At 40.3% G+C, this 24,551-nt stretch overlaps 1 protein-coding gene across 17 annotated transcripts in view; it reads right to left on the bottom strand.

Moving 5' to 3' along the window:
- Window positions 1-24,551, bottom strand: part of PRR14L (proline rich 14 like) — a 57,724-nt gene that overhangs the window by 9,998 nt on the left and 23,175 nt on the right. For 12 of the 17 annotated variants that reach the window (XM_045042380.1, XM_045042378.1, XM_045042377.1 and 9 more), the window contains 5 exons: window positions 10,165-15,358; window positions 6,000-6,071; window positions 5,132-5,303; window positions 4,450-4,556; window positions 2,345-2,443 (listed from right to left, as the gene is read on the bottom strand). In XM_045042380.1, the coding sequence (XP_044898315.1) occupies window positions 2,345-2,443; window positions 4,450-4,556; window positions 5,132-5,303; window positions 6,000-6,071; window positions 10,165-15,358 (5,644 nt within the window). Of the gene's footprint in view, window positions 1-793; window positions 1,280-2,344; window positions 2,444-4,449; window positions 4,557-5,131; window positions 5,304-5,999; window positions 6,072-10,164; window positions 15,359-15,873; window positions 16,721-24,351; window positions 24,469-24,551 lie in introns of those variants that run through there. The other 5 variants (XM_045042388.1, XM_045042389.1, XM_045042383.1 and 2 more) reach the window with 5 other exon arrangements.

Raw genomic sequence — 24,551 nt, 5'->3', positions numbered from 1 at the left:
CTCTGCTTTGGTATATGAAACAAATAACTAATCTTGCTAAGCTCGCTTAGTAAGTAATGAAATTACTGTAAACCTGTATTGGACTTGTCTTTCCCCATTCGGTATAGTTCCCATCACATACAAGAGAGGAGTGGCCTCAGAAATAGGATACTTTGGGTGGTGTCAGAATATTCAGATTTCAAATATGTTGTGGAATGGGTTTGTCAGAGTGACTTTGCCTCATTTATCTCCCGATTATCATCAAACAATGCCTCCTGGCCCTACTTATGAAAGAGAGCTTCAAATATCAATACACTCTGCTCATGTATTTAATTGTACCCTATGTTTTTTCCAAACTATTCTCAATTTTCATTGACAGTCTGTTATCACTTAGAAAGAAAAGTTCCACTCAACAGCCAATCCTTTCCTTCCTTTTTAAAACATATAACTGAGGGGTGCCAGGGTGGCTCAGCTGGTTAAGCGTCAACTTAGGCTCAGGTCATGACCTGGCCCCATGTAGGGCTCTGTGCTGACAGCTCGGAGCCTGAAGTCTGCTTTGGATTCTGTGTCTCCCTCGCTCTCTGCCCCTCCCCCACTTGAAAAAATTTAAAAAACAACACACATATAACTGAAATGTTTACTAGGACTATCAAACATTTGAAGATGAAGTGTGTAAAACCCACAGATGAAAAATTTTAAGTAATTTCACTCAGTTAAGGGATAAACTTTTAACAAATTATATAAAGAAATATCTAATCCAATTATTTAATCCTTATATTATTTCATCTTATAAAATGTTATAACTTCTGTTAACAGCAAAAATTATGATACTGCCATGTCAGTTGGTTTCATAATACACTATTCTCCTACATTAAACACTGAAGCAATCCTAAGATTTACATAAATAATAGCTTTATTTCTGATTTTTTATGACTCTTAATTATTCCAGAAGTCCAATAACAGAGTTTGTTTCATGCATGCATACACATTTACCGAAGCAATATCATGCTTTCTACCATATTCCTCACTTTGTAATTTATTATTCTAGCTACACATTAGTTTGTTACAAATTCAGGATGAGAAATAGCATTATCATGTTGTTTTAATAATGAATTATTAAAATGAATAAATTAATTATATTTGTTGCATATGATTTTAATTTTGACTTATGGCTTTCACAAATCTACCTTACAATAAGTTACAAGGATGTGTTCCATATAATAAGGAGTAAGATGTGTTCCATAGTTTATTTCTCAATGGTTTATATGGTTTTCTTAAAGGTGCAGATCAACACATTTACCTGAGTTAGAAAACAAAAGTTAGGAAGAATAATTTGGCAGATGGGCTTGAGTAACAAAAACTGCTTTTGCCAATTAAGTTAATATGTCAAGGGGTAGGGGGATGTGGAAAATGGGTGAAGGGGAGTGGGAGATACAGGCCTCCAGTTATGGAATAAGTCACAAGGATAAAAGGTACAGCGCAGGGAATACAGTCAATGGCATTATAATAGTACTGTACTATCGCTTCTTGGCCTTTTGGCTAAGATCAAGTGTAATAGTACTGTACTGTGACAGATGGTAGCTACACTTGTGGGTAGCACCATATATGGTATAGACCTACTGAATCACTATGTTGTACACCTGAAACTAATGTAACATTGTGTCAAGTATATCTATTTTAAAAGTATTTATTTATTTGTTTGTTTGTTTATTTATTTATTTTTAACCTTTATTTATGTTTGAGACAGAGCATGAACGGGGGAGGGTCAGAGAGAGAGGGAGACACAGAATCTGAAACAGGCTCCAGGCTCTGAGCTGTCAGCACAGAGCCCGACGCGGGGCTCAAACTCACGGACCGCGAGATCATGACTTGAGCTGAAGTCGGCCGCTTAACCGACTGAGCCACCCAGGCGCCCCAAAGTTTTTATTTATTTTGAGAGAGAGAGTGTGAGTGGGGCAGGAGCAGAGAGAGGAGAGAGAATCCCAAACAGGCTCCACACTGCTAGTGCGAAGCCTGACTCAGGGCTCAAACTCATGAACCACGAGACCATGACCTGAGCTGAAATCATGAATCAGATGCTTAACCAACAGAGCCACCCAGGCGCTCCCATTGTGTCAAGTATATTAAAAAAAGAAAGAAAGAAAAAGAAAAAAAGTTACATGTCAAGGTTTTTTGATAAATATAATGCATTAAATCTATAACTTGAAGATTTTTTGACAAAAGAGTATCTGAATAGCTCATCAAAAGATATCTTAGGCAAAGGTTTATTAAAAATCTTATTTTTTCAACCCCTTTCACTATATTAGATTAAAGTTATCTCTAAGTGAAAGACCAACATACAAATTATTAGGCATTTGACACTTACTGGTCAGATCTTTTTGGTGTACTGCCCATACAATGAGATACTTGCTCCTTCAATGCCTGGTAACAGAACCTATGTAAATCAGCACTTTTCATTCCTTTGCTTTCAAAAAAATAGGTGATAAATCATTAAATATAATTTGATGATAGATCACTGTGTGATTTTTTGGCACTTACTTGAAAGAAGTTCAAAGGACTGAATGTCATTACTATATTAAAACTTTCTCCACTCCCAACTACTTACTTATACATAAAAGATTTTTTAGAACTTCTATCTACATATACATGCAAGATAGAATACATCTGATTCTGAATCCTATTTCATTCACTAGTAGTAAGTACTATTCAACCTAGGATATCTGAAATATTTTAAACATTTCTCTTATAAAGACTTGATAGGATGATCTATAAAAGCAGTGTGAGATAAAAATATATTAAGACAAGACCACTTGGGAAAAGTGGAACGTCAATTATGATCATAGTAACAGTAACTATTGCATTTGTGCTGTGTGAAGCAATACAATAGGTACCAGTACACATTTTTTTCCTTTTTCTTTTTAAAAGTAGGCTCCATGCCCAATGGGGAGGCTTCAACTTGAACCCTTGAAGAGCTGTAGGCTCTACCAACTGAGCCAGTCAGGTGCCCCCACATTTTTTACTCAATTGGACTGCATAGTAATCTTAAGTGTTGGGAATTCTTACCCACATTTTACAGATGTGTTCTTGACACTCAGGAAATTTCAATAATTTACCCTGGGGTTACTAAGGAACCAGTGTTAGGCTTCCATTTGCCAATGGGAAATGGAGTGAAAACCACCACAAAAGAATATAACTCTGGAGATCTTTTTAAAATACTTATAATTTCATAGTGTGTCTGTATAGTACATATTACAACAAATACATAATTTGGTAATTTTTTCTTTCCACTTCTCTTTATAGGATTAGCAAATTATCTCTGTCATAAAAAATAAATCTTGGGGGGCGCCTGGGTGGCGCAGTCGGTTAAGCGTCCGACTTCAGCCAGGTCATGATCTCGCAGTCCGTGAGTTCGAGCCCCGCGTCAGGCTCTGGGCTGATGGCTCGGAGCCTGGAGCCTGTTTCCGATTCTGTGTCTCCCTCTCTCTCTGCCCCTCCCCCGTTCATGCTCTGTCTCTCTCTGTCCCAAAAATAAATAAAAACGTTGAAAAAAAAATAAAAAAATAAATAAATAAATAAATCTTGGGGCGCCTGGGTGGCTCAGTCGGTTGAGCGTCCGACTTCGGCTCAGGTCATGATCTCGTGGTCTGTGAGTTAGAGCCCCGTGTCGGACTCTGTGCTGACAGCTTGGAGCCCGGAGCCTGCTTCGGATTCTGTGTCTCCCTCTCTCTCTGCCCCTCCCCCACTCATGCTCTGTCTCTCTCTGTCAAAAATAAACAAATATTAAAAAAAAAAAAAAAAAAAAATCTTTAGAAGCCAAGTTTTTAAAGGTCATGATATAGACCATAGCATGGATTTGGCATTTTCTGAAAGAAAAGAAAAGAAAAGAAAAGAAAAGAAAAGAAAAGAAAAGAAAAGAAAAGAAAAGAAAAGAAAAGAAAAGAAAGAAGGAAGGAAGGAAGGAAGGAAGGAAGGAAGGAAGGAAGGAAGGAAGAAAGAAAGGAATTTAACTTCTTTCCCTCATGACCTTTAGGTCCCTCCTCAACTTTGCATATAGAATGCTGTGAGCTTGGGCTGTGGGGTCAGGTAAAACCTGTGTGAGACAGAAACCACCTGTGCCATGACTGATACATGGCCTAACACAGGTGTCATAACCACTCAGCCTCAGCACCCTCATCAAAACGTGGGGGTGACAATAGTGCTTACCTCCCAACACCACTGGGGGATGACCAGACTATGTATGCAAAGGGACAGCATAATATCTGGCATAGTGAGCTTGATAAAAATGATTAAGAATGCATTACAAAATCCCTGGCACATAAACCTCTGGCCACATTACCAATTAATTCTTTTGGATAACTTCCTAGAAGTATGATAAATAGCTCAGAGTATATAATTATTTAAAAGCTCATTATATTGTGCCAAACAATTTTCCAAAAATGTGAACCTATGTGTATTAGAGAAGGAACTCACCTTTTGGGTCGAGGAAGGCCCATGGGGGTAAGATTAGGGTCTGGTTTAGGAATGGTTTTCCGGATACGAATCTGTGAGACTTTCTTTGGCCTCTTCTCTGGCTCAGCCTATTTTTAAGGGTTAAGAAGAAAGACGGTCAAGTTATAAGACATTTAAAATACATGAAGTCTCTTTTGACACTCAAGATTTTACTTCCTCAGTTTATAGATGGCTCTAGTAAGTAGTTTATGACAAAGCTCCCCTTACTCCCGCTAACAGTGTTTTCAACAACCGCTCCCTTTACACTATTGGAAGAGAATCACCCATGCAGCTCAGATATTGAGATTAGCAATATGACAGTCTATCAACTGCTGGAGACAGAGACAGTTTGCAAAATTGAAGAACATCATTGTTCACTCATCTTTGAATGCATGAAGCACCTCGTTGGTCCAACTCACTCTCTAAACCCTGTTAAATGTTAGCATCAAGAAAAAAGGATCTGGAAAACAATGCAGATTAAGAGACCCAGTGTAGCTTTGGTGGCTAAGGAGAAAAACTCCTGCCTTGGTAATCTTCAGCACTCAGCTGAAGCTAACGGTGATAAGGAAAGACACTCAGAGGCCTGTGTACCAATCATGTGATCTGTAGTCCTCAGTGGACATGCCCAGTAGCACTCACAACTCCACCAGCACTTTACATTTACCTCCTTCTGTTCTGGAGGGCTGCTCTGTGGATGGGGGCATGCTGCTGCCACATCATCTAGCTCATCAAATCCAGGAACCGGGAACTCGGACGCTGAAAGCAGGAGCTTGGTGACAGCTGAGTCTGTTACTAAGCAAGACTTTGGTACCAAGGCAGGGAACGGAGGCTCTAGTCTAGCACCATGAACAGAAAAACAGAGAAGAAAATATGAGATGGGTTTCACTTTCTATCTTGGCACATTCAACTTCTTAACATCAGACTAAGGTTGAAGATGTTCCCTCTTTCAGCAATGACATTTCCAGTCAACCTGTTTTCTAGTTCCTTCTGGACACCTCCTATGTCTACATATGTAAAAACTTCCAAGAATGCAATCAATTTCATTGGTATGGAGCAGTTTTATAAGGAAAAATATAAAAGGACAGACTTTTTGGAAGAAAAAGACATTTAGTGAACTGAACAATGAACTGTGCTCAGATGAGATCAATCCCATCCAGACAATGAAGTCGGTTGCATGATTAAGCAATAGCTTGAGAGGCAACTTGTAGTACAATGAGCTGACTAGTTTGTCTTTTTTTTTTCTAGCTAGTATTGATTACATATTCTTAGTTAACACTTATAAAACATGCCTGAATCCTGGACCAGGTTTAGGAGAACAAGACATCAGAATCATGTTACACCAGACCCATGCCATCAGCTAGTGTGCTCTCTCAGGTGCTGTGCTTGCTTGCACATTCATTTTCCTCTCTCTCTCTCTCTCCCTCTCTCGCTCTCGCTCTCTCTCTCTCTCGCTCTCTCTCTCTCACACACACACACACACACACACACACACACTGCAAGCCCTTATGTTCCAGGCACTGCTGCAGGCTTACCTCATCTGACTGCCATTGGTGTTATAAGTAGCTTCCATGCCTGGAAGAGGCACATACGGTAACATGGTGTGGCTGAAGTGAAGCAAAAGTACAGAAGCAATTAGGGCAGCAGAACAACAGGTAAGTTTTGATGCCACTGGGGGTACTCAAAAGGTTTTGATGCCATTGACGGCACATGATGCTTGATTAGGCCCTAGGAAGATAAGAAATGTCACTCACTCAGAAAGAAGCCCACCCCCCACCCCCATCCCAGTGATGAGAATTACATTTACATGCCCATCACTGGAATGGAGGCAGGCTGACAGGAAGATTATTTTCTAACTTACCTTAATTATTTTCTAACTTGAAAAGAAAGTAGAGAGAGAAATAAAGAAAGGACAGTAACAGGAGGGAATAAGAATGACTTGGAGTCTTATATCTTCTAATGAAGTTGTTGAATACATAAATTAGAGATTTAAAAAAATAATTTACAGCTAAAAAAATCTTATATTATTCATCTCTATGTCAATGCCATTAACATAAAGTCTAACTTCTATATCCTTATGGAAGAAACTTTTTTTTTTTTTTAAGTTTATTTTGAGAGTGCAGGAGTAAGCGGGGGTGGGGGAGGAGCAGAGAGAGAGGGAGACAATCCCAAACAGGATCTGTGCTGTCAGGGCAGAGGCTGATGTGGGACTCAAACTCATGAACAGTGAGATTATGATCTTAACTGAAATCAAGAGTCAGACGCTTAGCCGACTGAGCCACCCAGGAGCCCAAAACTCTTTTCTTTAAAGCCAAGTTCCACGTAAAACACGGTTATGTAGAAGAAAACTGTTAACAGGGTTATTAGCTCCTTTGTAATCAAACTTTTATTTTTATTATTGAAGCAATGGTATTCATCACTCATAGCTACATCAATACGTGATGTTGGAGAGCTTTTTGTGCCTCTCAAAGTAAAACCTGCATCAGTTTCTATTGAATTTGGAACTCAGGATAAGTTTAATCAGTGAGGCATTGGTATGATGACCATAATACAATCCATCTCCTCTTAGAAGTAGATTTGTTCAAGGTCTAGGAAACACAAATAATTCAGATTTTTAGGATGTTTAGCACCAACTCAGGATTCCTTGAGGGCTACTGATAAAAGGAAAGAGGCAGGATGGTACACTGAAAAAGCAGCTGACCAAATCAGCAATCAGGAGACCCTGGGTCTAGATCAAGCTCCGCTGAAATACTAACCAGTTGAGTGATCCGGGTTAGAAAAAGCCACGTGTCTTAGGCTCCTCATCTATAAAAGCAGCAAAAAAGGAGACCAGTTCAACCTATATTATAGAGTGCTGAAGGTCCAAATAAGAAAATTCTATTGGGGGGGGCGCTTGGCTGCCTTTGTTGGTAGAGCATGCGACTCTTGATCTTAGGGTCCTTGAGTTGGAGCCCCATGTTGGGTATAGGTTACTTAAATATATAAAACCTTAAAAAAAATTCTATGGAGGGCACCTGGGTGGCTCAGCCATTAAGCATCTGATTTCGGCTCAGGTCATGATTTCATGGTTCGTGAGTTCGAGTCCCACATCGGGTAAGCTTGAGCCCTGCTTTGGGTAAATCTGGGCCCCAATTTGGTGAGCACGAGCCCTGCTTCACGTAAAATAAGAGCCCGCTTTGGGGTGCCTGGGTGGTGCAGTCGGTTAAGCGTCCGACTTCAGCCAGGTCACGATCTCGCGGTCCGTGAGTTCGAGCCCCACGTCAGGCTCTGGGCTGATGGCTCAGAGCCTGGAGCCTGTTTCCGATTCTGTGTCTCCCTCTCTCTCTGCCCCTCCCCCGTTCATGCTCTGTCTCTCTCTGTCCCAAAAATAAATAAATGTTGAAAAAAAATAAAATAAAATAAAAAAAAAATAAGAGCCCGCTTTGGGTGAGCTCCATTCCTCTCTCTTTCTCCCCCTCCGTTCTTCCCTCTGCCCCTCTTAGGATCCTTTCTCTCGTTCACTTGTTCCCCAACACCCCCCCCCCCCAAATCTATGGAAACATAAATTAGCACAGAGCCCGATGTGGAGCTTGAACTCATGAACCATGAGATCATGATCTGAGCTTAAGTCAAGAGTTGGATGCTTAACCGACTGAGACATGCAGGTGCCCATATCATGTGTAACATTTCTAAATGTGTTTAAAAGCAGCAAAGTTCTAAACTCAAAGCCAAGGTATATAATGTTAAGGCACTTCTAGAGCCAACAAGAAGAAAAAGTCCCTACAAACGCTTCCATTAAAATAAAAATTAAAATAAAAATTAAAATAAATAAATAAATAAATAAATAAATAAATAAATAAAAATAGAAAAATAAAAATACTAGAGATAGGAAGGGGGAGAGAATATATTCCACACTGGAATACACAAAAGTCAGGAGGGAAAGAGTTCTCAAGGAAGAAAGAGCCAAAGGGCCACAAATTTTCACCGGGTGAAATGAAGAACTAGTCTGTACTCCAACCTCAGACATGAACATAGTTAAAAAAAATTTTTTTAATGTTTATTTATTTTTGAGAGAGACAGAGACAGGCTGCAAATGGGTCAGGGGCAGAGAGAGAGGGAGACACAGAATCTGAAGCAGCCTCCAGGCTCTGAGCTGTCAGCACAGAGCCCAACATGGGGCTTGAACTCACAAGCTGTGAGATCATGACCTGAGCCGAAGTAGGATGCTCAACCGACTGAGCCACCCAGGCGGCCCTGGCATGAACATAGTTTAAAGAAGGTAACATGATTTAAAGCTGCATGTCACACACTGACCAGAGAGTGTTTATGAGAGTATAGAGGCATACTGACAAACTAGACAAAGTAAAAGCAGTATACCATCATTTAAAACAATTTCATTCACTCTAATGTATTTTTTTGTGGCTGCATTATAAGAACATTTTTCTATTAACTATAAGATAAGTACTTATAGTAGCATTAGTCTTTCAATTTCAATCAGCCATGTTGAGGTTCTGGGGTGTTTTTCTGAAACACTTTTTATTTATTTAGGTTTCTGCTAAGATGCTCAAGGAACTTTCCAATATGTGCCAGACAGCTTTATAGTGACACAGAATGACTCTACGTAAGAGACTGCACAGATATACAAAGAACAAGGCTTCTCCCAGGCTGTTTGGAATTTTGAGGCTTGGTAGGTGTTGAATTTTTAAACTATAGCAATGCCAAGGGCCAATTTAAAAAAAAATTAAGTTTCTGTTTATTCGAGGGATTACAAACAGGAAGATTTATCTATTATGTCTAAAGCAGATTTTTAGGGATATAATTCAATAATTTTTTTCCTATTATTTCTAATAAGAAGGTAAAATGATAATTGAAATCATTTTCAACTATTCTAAGTTGTCAAACCACTCTTTTCCCGTTCACTTAAAATTCTACAAATTGTACAACTATAGTATGTAAATGCCAATCTTTGAAGCCTTTCTGCTCTAAAGAGAAATTCAGAGGTTCAGGAACTAGATTTGGTGATACCTACATAATTACTTTATTTACTTAAAAAGTACTTATTCTGTGCCCTACTTATACACAAAATACTCAATTAGGTGCTGACTGTATATTTTATGAACAAGGTATCATAAGCCATTATTTGTCACTACTTGCAAGACTTTTTTTTTTTTTTTTTAATTTTTTTTTCAACGTTTATTTATTTTTGGGACAGAGAGAGACAGAGCATGAACGGGGGAGGGGCAGAAAGAGAGGGAGACACAGAATCAGAAACAGGCTCCAGGCTCCGAGCCATCAGCCCAGAGCCTGACATGGGGCTCGAACTCACGGACCGCGAGATCGTGACCTGGCTGAAGTCGGGCGCTTTAACCGACTGCGCCACCCAGGCGCCCCTACTTGCAAGTCTTCTAACTTGTAATGGTATTTGTTTTTTGCAAGGTGGGGGCAAGGAGAGAAAAGCAGAGAGTCAAAAGATTTGATAGTTTGCAGAATGAATTGGACAGAACAAAGAATGGTAAAAATACAGGGGTAGATCCTGCAGGAAAACTAGAGGGGTCTATGCTTAAGAACTATGGCTACATTTTCTCAGCATAGATTTGGCACAGAAAACAGAAAATATAGGCACCAAGACTCTAAACAGCCTTGCATTTCCAGCCCTCAACTTTCCTCAGAGATTGGAAAGCAAACATGGGACATTTGAAAAGAACAGGAGATGGATTTTACCTGTTTGTGGTGCTCAGAGTTGGCTGCCTCTTGCTGTGAGTGGAATGAAAAGTAGAGATTTCAAAGGGGCAGGTAGAAGGCCCACGCTGGCTCCAAATGGATAGCACTCGGCCCACCGAGTAGGGCAGAGAACAGAAGACCTTGTCTGCTATGGAGGCTGGAGATCTTAACCCCTTTAAGCCTTGTGTAAACTGGGTCATGAAGAGCCTCTGCATTGTAGGCATGTGACTGGAGAAGCTCCGTTTTTTTGTCCAGATTCGGTAACATCCAGGAGAACAAAGTGCTAGAAGTGTGTGAAGGCCAAGGACAGAGCAGCCTGCTCTGGTCTGGACTATGGCGGTGCCTCCATAGTCTTGGAGAGGACCTGGAGGCTGTGAAGGAGCCTGGGCATATGCCTGACCATGGGGGCCAGTGTCTTCCCTGAATGTGGCCATCCCAGGGCAACTGTGGGATAAGAAGAAAGAAAAGGTCCATTTGGGAGGTTGAGACAGGCACCTAGGGGCCTCTCCTAAGGCGAGCCTGGCTGGAGCACAGTGCTCAGGAAAAGTCCTTGGGGACTCAGTCATGCACTCAGAGCCCGATTTCATGTGAAAAGATATCGGGAAAATTTCAGAACCAAATAGCAGTGATGGCACCTTGTTGCTCAAATCTATGAAGCTCATTTTGATGGCTTCGAGCGAATAAAGTGTCAAGGGCTTACTGTTAGGTCTCTTATCCCATCCACTAGCTGCCAAATATGGATTCAGCTGCATTGTATTGTATGAAAATCCATCCAGAAACCTTTTGTATCTGAGCCGCTTGTAGCTTTTAGCCACTGGAAGAAGTTCAGAGGAACATCGCCGGTATCTTAGTTTCTGGGTCTTTGTGGCGGGGACCAGTCTGGAGGCAAGAATGGACAGCTTGTTTAGTAAGGCTGATTCTTTGGTAGGCTTCCTAACATTCAGGCTCCTCAAGGAATGGCACGGAGTCACCTTCTGCTTTGGTATGTGGCTCATTAAGCTCCTGGTTGGTACTGTTTCAGGTTCCAATTGTGCGGGTGCAGACATAGCACATGAACTGAGAAATCTGTGTGCTTTTGTGGGGATGGTTTCAGAGGAACTCTTTAAAAAGGCAGAACTTCTGATTTTACTTATTTTTTTCCCAATGTTGACTTGCTCCTGATAGGAAACTTTCTTACATGTTCGATGGGGCTGCTTCTTTAAGGGAAGCACTCTTTTCTGATATGAAGTGTTCCCAAAGGCACCGTGTATTTCATCACATCCAGCAGAGTTAGGGTTTTGTGCTTTCTGAGGGGCACCACGAAGGCAAGGATCTGTGTATGACACCATGTCTGTTTTTAATGGATGGCACAAGCTTTCCTCCTTTGGATTTTCCAGCTTCTGAAACTGTGCAGCAGTGCCGCCCTTGGCTAGCTTTGCTAGAGTGATTTCCTTCATCATGGTGGACTCACCTTTGCAATCCTTAGTTTGGTTCTTATCTTGCACTTCATCTGACAACACATTAGATGATGCACATTGTTCCAATATCCTGTGTGCGTCTTTTTGATGTAGACATTCCTCTTCATTCTGCAACATGTAGTCCAAAGCCCTCTGGCTTTGTAGCTCTTCAGTATCACCAAGCATCCTCTGGGATTTAGAGTGGGTCTGAGAAATCTCTCTCCCTTTATTATTACCAGCTTCTCTGGTGATCATCTTCTCAGACTCTTCACTGACAGTTAAGTAACCCAGGGGTCCCCTCTGATGTGCTTCAGTTTCTTCTCCTTTCAACTTAGTTTCTGTTTCCATTGTCAAAGGCAAATTTTGCATACTGCTGTCTATTCTGAGTCCTTCACTAGAATTACTCCCATCCCCTGGCGCTCCTTCCTTCGTCTCAAGCAGGACTGTGCGGTGCTCTATGTTTTCACAAAGGATTTTACCATCTTTTGGTTTAAAAGGTTTTTTCAGCTCAGTTTCTCCACTATTAACATTACTTTCTGAATTTTCTTGAGAAAACAGATACAAAGGCATTGTCTCAATGGATTTCAGGCTCCCTATGGGAACAGGGCTCTCATCTGGGCATCCAGAAGACAGTAACTCTTCTGAGGAAATTCCAAAGGTATTTTCCTTGTCAAACTCAGAATTTATTTCCAGTCTTGATCCTTCAATCATTCCTTGTGTTTCTCTCAGGGATGCTTCTTTAACTTGCTCTTCATGATAAGTATTATCTAAGGACACATTTATACCATCCAATATTTTTGTATTTGATTCATGATCTGCAATAGACTCTATCTCACTGGCACAAGAGTCTGGACATGGACACACTTCCACTTCACAATCTTTTAATGATCTGCATACTTTCTCTTCACATGATTTTTTCATTTCCAGAGGCTCCCCTTTAGAGGAAGTAGCATCTGGAAAATCTGAGTCCTGGTCAATCATTCTGATAAATGCAGCATTCAGTTCTCCTCTCTGAGGCAGAGTACTCACTGAGGTATCCTGTAACGTCAGCCCATCTTGTCCTGCACCACCATCAAGGGTACTAGATGTTTGTAAGTCCAACATGCTTTCTGTAGACTTACTACCACAGTCTGTGTAGACAGTGTCTACCATGCCATCTGTGGACTCCTCACAACCAGAAATATGTCCATCGTCTCCTTTCAAATTGCCTTTCTTTGAACTACCACCAGACAAAGGGTTGTTACTGCCTGAACCAACTAACAGATCCTTTTGATTGTTGCTTACCTCTCTGTTAGGTTCTGTAACAGTCTCCCTCGCATCACCATGTAGTGTCTGCTTAGTTGGTTTATCTTCACTTCTGCATTCATCTGGTCTGTTTTGGTTATTCTGGCAGTCAAGAACTTTATCTCCTTTTTGCTCAAGAGTTTCAACTGCTTGGCTCATGGTTTTGAAACTGGAGAACATAATAGTAGGAGACTGGTCCAAAAATTTTTCAGGGCTTGGAATGTTTGCAGATAAATTTAGTTCTGGTGTGGAACAGTCAGAGATGTTATACTCGCAAAACACGGTCTCTTTAGGTACATCCCATTCCTTTGCTTTCAGACCTTCCTCACGGGGCTGGGTGTGACTGGTGGTGGGAATGGTTTTGTCTGAAGCTTCACTACTTAACATGCCTACTGGTGTATCGTTTCTGATCTTATTTCCTGGGAGGCTGCCTTTAGTTTCTCCCCTAGCAAGTTCACTTTCTTCTGATGTGTAACCCACTTTATGGGTGCTACTTTCTGTGCAGACTTCTCTTCTTTGGGAGTGGTCATTGCTGTGCTGAAATGCATCTTCACACTTGGTTATTAAAGAGTTTTCAACTTCTAGGATGATTCTGCTGGACTCAAACGCAGCACAAACAGAACACATGCTCTTTTCTCGTGCATTTTTATTTACACAATGACAGCTAGAGAGATCCTGAGATTGAACACTTTGACATTCCATAGCAGAGACCTCTTGAGGCAAGACTGCTGATTCTTTCTTTCTTGAGAGAAGGCTGGAATGTAGATGTACTATTCCTGAATCAGCCATCTTGTCTTTTCTTTCTAGGCTTCCTGGTTTGATGTTTAAGGTGGGATTGTTTGAAGAGGCACCACAGGTTTTGTCACCTGATGGAGAGATGTCTTTCATTTTTGTTTTGATGGGAATGGTCTGGGTATCAGCAGTGACATCTGCTCCATCCTCTAATGGAGGGTGATGGCTCTGTTGGGAATCCTCGCTTGTTGCTAAAGGCATCTCTTTGTTAGCTGACAACTTTGCATGGTCTTGAGAATTAAGGGGCACTTGATTTAAAGCACATTCACTTTCTATTTTGTTTATAACCAGTTCATTGGTACGAGGAAGTTCATTCATCTCACAGGCAGTGCTCTGCTCATCTAAATGTGAACTATCGTCCAGTGAGGTCTGTACAGCTTGCTCTGACTCAGGTCTGTAATCAAATTCTAGGGATAGTGGTAACTGAGCAGTATCTTTCTTGGGTTTTGACACCTCATTCATAGGACTTATCTGGTCCTCTGGCATTAAACTCACAAGGGATTTTCTTTCATTCAGAAATTCATTACATGATGCTTCATTTAACTGGGTGTTGCCTTCCAGATTTTTCTGGGTGCAGACTAAGGAGTTAGAGTCTTTACTGTAAATCTTTTCAGTTACCATATTGGGCTCTATAGTGGTTGTCTGTTCTGGCTCTTCAATCTGCATTAAGGAGGAAAAACTGTTCTCTTCAGAGTGTCTACCTGGATGGCTCATATCCGTAGAAGTTCCTCTATGGTCCTCATGGTTTGTCAAGCTACCTTGAGTGTCTAAAGTGATTTTTAAGTCATTTTTTTTTAACGTTACTTCTGTGGCTTCGGTGAAAGAATTGGGCACTAAAGAAACAGGGCTGTCTGTACGGATACTGTCTTGAATGCAACAGTTACCATGAATATTCACTTTTGGGGAGGTAACAGTCTCTTTTTCACCAGGACAATGACCATTAGCATCCTCTTCTGGTTGCCTGGCATTAACAAGAAAGAGTTCCCCTCTTTCACTCCTAAGGTTCAAAAACTGTTCATTTTCTCTTCTAGTAGCCAAGTTCTTGCTTTGATCACCCCCATCAAAACAGGAATTGTCTGTCTTCTTAGCAGATCCCTTCAGCAAGCCATCAAAACCACATGTTTCTAAGGATGTTGTTCTGGATTCTGGACCAGACAAACTTGATGAGAAATATGAAATGTCAGAATTTTCTTCTAAGGGTTCTACACAAACTACATTTCTTGTGGCCCTGGGACTGCCATGGGCAAAACTGTGGTTTTCATTATGGTGGCCGAGAATCTGTTGGTGATTGTCATCTGCTTCACAGACAAGGTTTAACTTAGACAACTCTTCCTTCTCACTGTCCACTTTGGAAATGGCACTGTTCCCTGGTAATAATGACAACCAAGAAGGACAAGTTTTTAATTCTTCACATTCTTTTTCTTTAGAAGATGCTTCTGTTAATCCAGGGTCCACAAAGGTTAAAGGCTCTAGGGAAACTAATGTGCTGGTTTCTGAAACCTCACCACTGGTCATGGTTTTGTCTACTTCTGGGTATTCGCTGCACCCAGCTGAGAGACCTTTACTCACATTGCCATTCTTGTGTCCTTCATTATAATCCGTCTTAGTCCCATTGACCTTCATACCTTGTACTTCTTCAGTAGATATAAGCAGAGTTCCAGTTGTAATTTGTACATTTCCTTCTGCCCAAGAGAAATAAATCCAAATAAGTATGCAATCATAAAAAAAAACAAAACTGTGTGCTATACTTTCATGAATTTAATCATGCAACCAACAGTGACAAAAAAGATCCAACTCAAAAAGTAAATTACAAAGTTAGTACACTGTACCATTGGTTTTGTTCTTTTATGCAAAATATGACAGAGGGCCAAAAGTGTACTTGGCAGAAAATAGATAATTTTGAACTAACACCCTTCTCTTGGTATTAGTTATTTAAACGTACTTACGTACCTAGATAATTAACTACAATACGGAGACTTATACGTAATCCAGAGTCTTAAGAAGCTTCCATTCTAAAACATTAATAAAGAAGACCCACAATAATAGCTTATATTATTCAATGACCATCTTATTACCTGAATAATACTAAATTAATCATAAATAAATTACCTCTTTGAAAAAGAACAGTTACACACAAAACCTATGTTAAAGAGATTAATATATAAGTTGAACATTAGTTTTGAACCAAATTACTTACAGTAACTGCTTCCCTACAAGGCTGGTCATGAGCTGGTAATTATTGAAGCTGAGTGACAGATACATGTGGGTTTAGTATACTCTTCACTTCTCAATAAATTAAAAACTTTCTACTATGAAACATTAAAAAACAAACAAAAAACTTTCTAAGAATGTAAATGCAATTCATAAAGAAGTTTTATTGTTCAGAATTTCTCTGAAATCCTAGGTATAAGATGCAGTATGAAGTTCCCTGAACTTGTTAAACTACAAAAAAAATTTTCTTCCTTGCTCTTTTTAGAAAACTAGCAGTTATACATATACATGTAAATTATGTACATATTTGCATGCATACACATATGTTAACAAAATACCTGCAGTAAACAGATAAAGCTAAATGCAAATCAATCTTCAACCTAAAGAACTAATTCTCACTAGAATATAAACTCCATGGGGGTTAAGGGTCATGTTTATCTTGGTCTCTCCCTTTCCTTATTGCCCAGCATAATACCTGGTATATAATAGCACTCAATAAATCTGTGGAATTAATAAATGAATACAGTTAGGTCAAACCAACAAATGCTATCACTAGTGTCTTCCTAGAACTTCCTTATCCATTTCTCAACTGATACTGACAGCAGCAATTCTGAGAGAAAGAACAGCAACTCTGAAGGCAGGTGGGCTCTGTGATCTTACTTACCTCACTGAGTCTGTTTCCTCCTTTGAAAAAGAGGAGAAGTACACTTACCTCAGTGCTACTTTGAGGATTAAATTAAATAACACATGTAAACCACCACCTGGTACAGTGCCTGCCATTTAAAGAAAAACTGCTTTTCCTTTGCTCTGCTTTCTTTCTTATCTTACTGGACCTGAGAATAGTTAAAATGATAAACTTAATAACTATGCTAGGATAGGACACAATGTTTAAAAATGTTTGGAGTCAGCAAATACTTGATGGATAAATGCATATTGGATTCCACAAGTTTGTACAGATTCCAAAAACATAAGGTAGCCTCAAAATCCTAATGCCCTACATGGTATTTATCTTTTTGAAACCAGCCTACTTTCTACATCATAGCAGACAATTCTATCCTATTTATAAATTCCTAACTGCATTTACCCCAAATGGTTTAGTGTATCTCTTCTCCAGACACTATGGCATTCATTAAACCGTCTGTGTAAATTCTGGGCTTTTCTACTCTGTTCCAGCACCATCTTAGTTGAATCCTTCATTATAACTTCTCAGGAAAACTGTAAAACTCTTCTCCTCTCCAAACTGTTCACTGTGCAAAGCCCTTAAGGCAAGATTCTCCCTCAGAGCCCTTACCTGCTGGAAGAATACCTGTTCTCAACTTAGTTGAGAATCTTAGGGAGGAGGTAGGGGAACACTCATTTCCCAGGTGGTATAATGCTGAAGGCTGGTTGGGGAACAGGGGTTGTGTACTGCTTGAAAACAAAATGATACTCTGCTTACTCCTTTACTTGACTGATTGACTGACTGGGGGAGCAGGCAGAGAGAGTAGACAGTCCCAGGCAGAGGATGTGGGACTTGAACTCACAAACTGTGAGATCATGACCTGAGCTGAAGTCGGATGCTCAACCAACTGAGCCACCCATGTACCCCTCTTTTACTTGTGTTTTTTTTTTTTTCATGTAGAGACTTTTTTTTTAAGTTTATTTATTTTGAGAGAGGGAGAGAGGGAGAGAGGGAGAGAGGGAGAGAGGGAGAAAGGGAGAGAGGGAGAGGGGGAGAGGGGGAGAGGGGGAGAGAGGGAGAGAGGGAGAGAGACAGACAGTGGGACAGGGGCAGAGATAAAGGGAGGAAGAGAATCCCAAGCAGGCTCTGTGCTGTCACCACAGAACCTGATGCAGGTCTCGAACTCATGAACTGCACGATCATGACCTGAGCTGAAGTTGGAAACTTAACCGACTGAGCCACTCAGGTACCCTCTTTTACTTTTTAATTAGCCACATTGACTTTGAAATCTCAAAGAATTTCATTTCATTTTATTTTACACGTTTATTTATTGACAGAGAGAGAGAGAATGCAGGAGAGGGGCAGAGAGAGAGGGAGAATCCCAAGCAGGTTCCATGTTGTCAGTGCAGAGCCTGACGTGGGGCTTGATCTAACAAACCATGAGATCATGACCTGAGCTAAAATCCAGTGTCAGATGTTTAACTGACTGAGCCACCCAGTCTCCCAAAGAAGCAGGAGCTTAATAATCACTGAGGACCTAATACCCAACACTGACCTCAGCACATATCAGGTAAATGATAGATGTTGTCTGAATGAAGTTAGGAAAGTTGTTGAAAGTATTAGGTATACTCCCATCCAGAAACTTCACTTCTGGGGATATATTGAAAAGAAATGAAATCACTATTCTAAAAAGATATGTGTACCCCCATGTTTACTGCAGCATTATTTACAGAGTGAGACATGGAAACAACCCTAAATATCCACTGATGAATGAATGGATAAAGAAAATGCTAAAAAAAAAAAAAAAAAAAAAAAAAAAAAAGTACATATGTATATTGGAGGGTGAAACATGTATTCTGTGAGGTATGCGCCCATTTTAGAATCACAGGCATTTCATTACCTCAGCTGAAGGTCCTTAGATTTGTAGTTTTATAATCATTGAAAAAGTGTTTATGTTTGCAGAATTTGACAAACTAATCCTGAAACTCAAATAAAAATGCAAGGGAAGGGCACTTGGATGGCTCAATCAGTTAAGCCTCCGACTTCGGCTCAAGTCATTATCTTGCGGTTTGTGAGTTCTAGCACCATGTTGGGCTCTGTGTTGACAGCTCGGAGCCTGGAGCCTGCTTCAGATTGTGTCTCCCTCTCTCTCTCTGCCCCTCCCCTGCTCTCACTCTGTCTCTCTCTCTCAAAAATAAACATTAAAAAAAAATTTTTTTTTTAAATGCCAAGGGACACATAATAGCCAAAATGATCTTGAAAAAGAACAAACATGGGGGACTCATGCTTCCTTTTTTTTTTTTCTAAATTTTTTTAACGTTTATTTATTATTGAGAGATGGAGAGACACAGAGCATGAGCAGGGGAGGGGTAGAGAGAGAGGGAGACACAGAATCTGAAGCAGGCTCCAGGCTCTGAGCTGTCAGCACAGAGCCCAAAGCGGGGCTCGAACTCACAAACTGCGAGATCATGACCTGAGCTGCAGTTGGTCGCTTAACCAACTGAGCCACCCAGGCGCCCCTCATGCTTCCTGATTTCAAAAACAAAGTTGCAGTAATGGAAACAGTCCAGCCCTGGCACGGGACAGACATAAAGACCAAGAGAATTAGAACTGAATGTCCAGAAATAAACTCTAACACATATAGTTAGTCAACAGATTTTTGACAAAGCAGCTTTTCAACAACTGGTGAATGGTGCTGGGGTAACTGGATACCCACATGCAAATGAATAAATTTGGATCATGTCTTATATCATACACAAAAATTAACTCAATGTAGATCAGAGACGTAAATGTAAGTGCTGAAACTATAAAACTCTTAGAAGTAAACACAAGAGTATTTCTTAATGATATTGGTAAAGAGTTCTTAGCTAAGATGCTGAAACACAAGTGATAAAAAGAAGACTGATAAATTGAACTTCATCAAAACTAAAATCTTTTGTGCTTCAAAGGAAAACCAAGAAGTGAAAAGGCAGGAAACCCACTGGTGGGGGAAAATATCTGTAAATCATCTATCTGATAAAGGATCTATATTTAGAATATATAAAGAATTCTCGGGGCGCCTGGGTGGCGCAGTCGGTTAAGCGTCTGACTTCAGCCAGGTCACGATCTCGCGGTCGGTGAGTTCGAGCTCCGCGTTGGGCTCTGGGCTGATGGCTCAGAGCCTGAAGCCTGTTTCCGATTCTGTGTCTCCCTCTCTCTCTGCCCCTCCCCCATTCATGCTCTGTCTCTCTCTGTCCCAAAAACAAATAAACGTTGAAAAAAAAAAAAAAGAATTCTCATAACTCAATAATAAAAATGGGCAGAGGGAGTATAACTCCCCATTCCTTAGGTACAGGCTGTACAGAGTGACTTCCTTACAAACAGAACAGTATGGAAATGGGGTGAGGAAAGTAACCTGACAGCGGAGAACAACACAAACACTACTTCACGTTTATAGTATGTGCCCTTTATATGATGTGATGAAAATGGCACTTTACCTGTGTAATTTTCCTCCCCCAAACCTGTAACTCCACTCTTATGATAAAAACATAAGATAATCCCAATGGTGAGCCATTCTACAATATACCTGACCAGTAACCTTCAAAACTCTTAAGGTCTTCCCAGAACAAGGAAAGTGTGAGAAACTGTCACAGTCAAGAAGAGCCAAAGGAGACCTGAGGACTGAATGCAATATGGTACCCTGGATGGGATTCTAGAACAGGAAAAGGATATTAGGTAAAAACTAAGGACACTTGATTAAACTTCAGTTAATAATAATGTATCAACATTGTACAATAACAAATGTATTTACTAATACATTAACAACAGAGGAAATTGTGCATATTAGGGGTGGGGGTGTGGTTAATGGAAACTCTATATTATCTGCTCAGATTCTCTGTAAATCCAAAATTCCTCCAAAAATAAATTATTAATTTTTGAAAAGTTAAAAAAAAAAGCAAAGGCTTTAGACATTTTCCCAAAAATATACAAATGGTCAATAAGCACAACGAAAAATGCTCATCATTAGTCATCAGAGAAATGAAAATCAAAACCACAATACCACTCCACATGCATTGAAATGGATATAATTTAAAACAAATCAGAAAATAACAAGTGTTGGACAGAATGCAGAAAAACTAGAACCTTCATGTGTTGCTGGTGGGATTGGAAAACAGTGCAACCATTTTGGAAAATAGTTTGGCAATTCTTCAAAATGCTGAACAGAGTTTCCAATAACCCACCAATTCTACTCCTAGGTATCTACTCAAGAGAACTGACACCTTATATTCACACAAAACCTGTACATAAATGCTGACAACAGCATTATTCGTAATAGCCAAAGAGTGGAAACAACCCAAATATCCATCAAATAAATGAATATGATTAAATATTATTCAGCCATAAAAATTAATGAAGTACTTTAAAATGCTAGATCATGGGGGAGCCTGGGTGGCGCAGTCGGTTAAGCGTCCGACTTCAGCCAGGTCACGATCTCGCGGTCCGTGAGTTCGAGCCCCGCGTCAGGCTCTGGGCTGATGGCTCAGAGCCTGGAGCCTGTTTCCGATTCTGTGTCTCCCTCTCTCTCTGCCCCTCCCCCGCTCATGCTCTGTCTCTCTCTGTCCCAAAAATAAATAAACGTTGAAAAAAAAAATTTTAAAGCAGCAGGAGAAGTAGTATGTTAAAAATAATAATAATAATAAATAAATAAATAAATAAAATGCTAGATCATGGATGAACCTTAAAAATCTTTATGCCAAGGGGTAGCTGGATGGCTTGGTTGGTTGAGCATCTGACTTAGGCTCAGGTCGTAATCTGGGTTCATGGGTTTGAGCCTCGCGTCAGGGTCTGTGCTACAGCTCAGAGCCCGGAGCCTGCTTCTGATTCTGCATCCCTTTCTCTCTGCCCCTCCCCTGCTTGTGCTCTGTCTCTGTCTCTCAAAAATAAATAAATGTTAAAAAAAATTTAAAAAATCTTTATGCCAAGTGAAAGCAGTCACAAAAGACTGCACATTGTAAGGTCTCATTTATATAAAATATCCAGAACAGGCAAATCTATAGAGACAAGAGCAAATTAGTAGCTGGAAGAGATTGGGGGTAAGGAAGAATGGGGAACGAAGAATGAATGTTAAGGGGTACAAACATGTTTCTTTAGCGAATGATGAAGAACGGTGGTGATGGCTGTGCTCTATATTTAAGAAAACCACTGAATTGTCTATTTCAAACAAAAGAACTTTATAGTATGTAAAAATTATACCTCAATACAACTGTTTTTAAAAGAGCACTTACTCCCTGATCGTAATACAAGTAACATAAAAAAACTTAGACTTTTTTTGGTGTTATCTCCATATAACCATAATTAGGGACAGACATGCTGGAGGTTGACAAGGATTTAACAGCATTTCTGTCAAAGCCTTTTTCCTGGATCAAAAAATCAAGTGGTGAGACTGGGGCACTAAATATGACATTCATTTTGGCATATCCTACATCTTGTTCTCAGAAAGATGTGCCAAGGGTTAGCAATATTGTCATATCTTATAAAATAAAGTTCTCCTGTGGGGAGGCTCACAGTGGTAGGTAGGAGGACAGTGGAAGACAACCCTACAAACTTCTGTCACTTCCTTAGCTGCTTCTGACCACTGAACATGTGATTTCTAAATTACAAATGAATTAATAAAGGAGTTGAAAAAGGATCCAACTGCTTATCTGGAACTCATATATTGCTGGTAGGAATCCCAAATGGTATAACCACTCTGGAAAACAGATTGGTAGTTTCTTTTTTCTTAAAAAAATTGTTTTAATGTTTTATTTTATATTTGAGAGAGAGGGGGAGAGCAAGCACAAGCAGGGGAGGGGCAGAGATATGGAGATAGAATCTGAAGCAGACTCCAGACTCTGAGCTGTCAGCACAGAGCCTGATGCAGGGCTCGAACTCACAAGCAGTGAGATCATGACCTGAGCTGAAGTTGGACACTTAACCAACGGAGCCACCCAGGCACCCTCTTTTTTTCCTTTTAAACTTTATTTATTTACTTTGAGAGAGAAAAGGGGGAGAGAGAGAGAGAGAGAGAAGCGAGTGTGCACTCCAGCAGGGGAGCGGCAGAGAGAGAGGGAGAGAGAGAATTCTCTTGGGAATGAATTTGGGTCCCCTGCACTGAATCTTGGGATTCTCTCTCTCCCTTTCTCTCTGCCCATCCCCTGCTTGCTCTCCCTCTCTCTCTCTCTCAAAATAAAGAAAAACATTAAAAAATGTATCTATTCCCTCAAATGCTCTTCCAATTTCTTGTGACCCTCCTGATTTCAAAGAATTTCCAAATAAGCTTTCACAGAGATTGCTACTGTGGGAAGTAAGTCCCATATCAACCCACTTCCAAGGAAGTGGTAGGTTCCAAAGAAAACACAACAAAAAACCCCTGATAATGTCAGTTCTATAAAATATTACACAGAATTACGAGGGAACAGTCATACTAAAACTCGGAACAGTGGAAAGGAGAGGCACCAGTCAGTGTCTGACAGGAGGACACTCTCCCTTTGTGAAATGGCCCCTCAACTACCAACACCCATCACTGCTCCCCCATGCCCTCTTCTCACAAGTCTGCCCTACAGCAATCAAATAATAAGGAACAATTGGGGTGCCCGGCTGGCTGCATCAGAAGAGCACGAGACTCTAGATCTCAGGGCTGTGAGTTCAAGCCCCATGCTGGGTATAGAGATTACTTAATTAAATTAAGTAAAACTTAAAAAAAAAGAAAGGAAGGAACAATGGAAGGAAGAAAGGAGCAACAATCTGTGAAATAGCACCCTACCAATTAAAGATGACTTTTGGTTAACACAAATGTTCTTTTAAAGGGTTAAATTTGTTCTAATTTCACCTAATTGAGCCACAGCAGACATGACTGTAAAGAACCTCAAAATTCTGAATACCATGCTAACTTGGAAGTATCGTGAATGGGACATTTATTTAGAGAAGAAAAAACAACACAGCATAGGGAGAATGTGGTAGCCTTAGGTTCACCTGCTGAATACCTCAGTGCAGGGGACCCAAATTCATACCTCAGCAAATTTATAAATTACTGCATAGTGCTGACCTTTGAGGTGCCCCCCTACTCAGAGGAAGCAAAACCAAATATAAATAAAACTACGTAAACAATTTACAGTGTACCACAGAGCAGGCACTTAAAATAAAGGTATCAAGGATATACCAGTTTTCATCAGGAAAACTTATATCTAATATGTGCAGGACCAGGATATGTGTGGGCAAAGTGAAAATTCTGGCAGCTGGGGTCCCCAGAGGGAATGTACAACCAAGTTTCCAAGAAACATCATTTATTTCTCAAGTCTGTAGTCAATGACAGGTTGACAGATGCTTGACCTTAACCCTGGCAAAGTGAGCTGAGATGCTGGCCACACTACAGCAAAGTACGTGCGTCTGTTTGACTGAAATCCACAGTGGCAGCCTGTGTGTTCAATTGTTTCAGAAGCCTACCTTCATAGAACCTTCCTTTCTGCCTTGCTATGACTGGCTAGGTCTCTGCACAGCAGATCTTGTTTCCTCATGTGTAACAAAGGGACACCTTGGAAGGCTCTTTGGGGATTGAATGGAAGAATACATCATAGTCAGGCACTGGGTCACTGCTGCTGAAAACTCTAGCAGAGGTGCTGTTTTCAAGTTCCTCCATATCAAACTGAGAATACTGCACATGACTTTGGGGGGGAAACAATTCATTTTCCCAATTTAAGTCATTAAAGAAGAATAGTTATCAGGACAGGAAGAAAAGTGCCACAAAGTAGTTTATCTGAGGATACTTTTCAGATGAGCTCATCTTACCCATGTCCATTGTGGACCAGACTTTTAGGTGGACAGAAACCAGGTAAGTCTGGGAAGGCAGATTTCCTCAGAAAAGTATTCCTCAGAAAATAACTGATTCTTCTGTCTCCTCTCCACCTTTTTTTAAGCATTTATTCATTTTTGAGGGAAAAAGAGACAAAGTGTACGTGAGGGAAATGCAGAGAGAGAGGGAGACCCAG

The sequence above is a fragment of the Felis catus genome, chromosome D3 (genome assembly GCF_018350175.1).
Source record: "Felis catus isolate Fca126 chromosome D3, F.catus_Fca126_mat1.0, whole genome shotgun sequence".
NCBI lineage: Eukaryota > Metazoa > Chordata > Mammalia > Carnivora > Felidae > Felis > Felis catus.
Note: the sequence above shows the minus strand (reverse complement) of the source record. Positions and strands in the feature narration are given on the sequence as shown.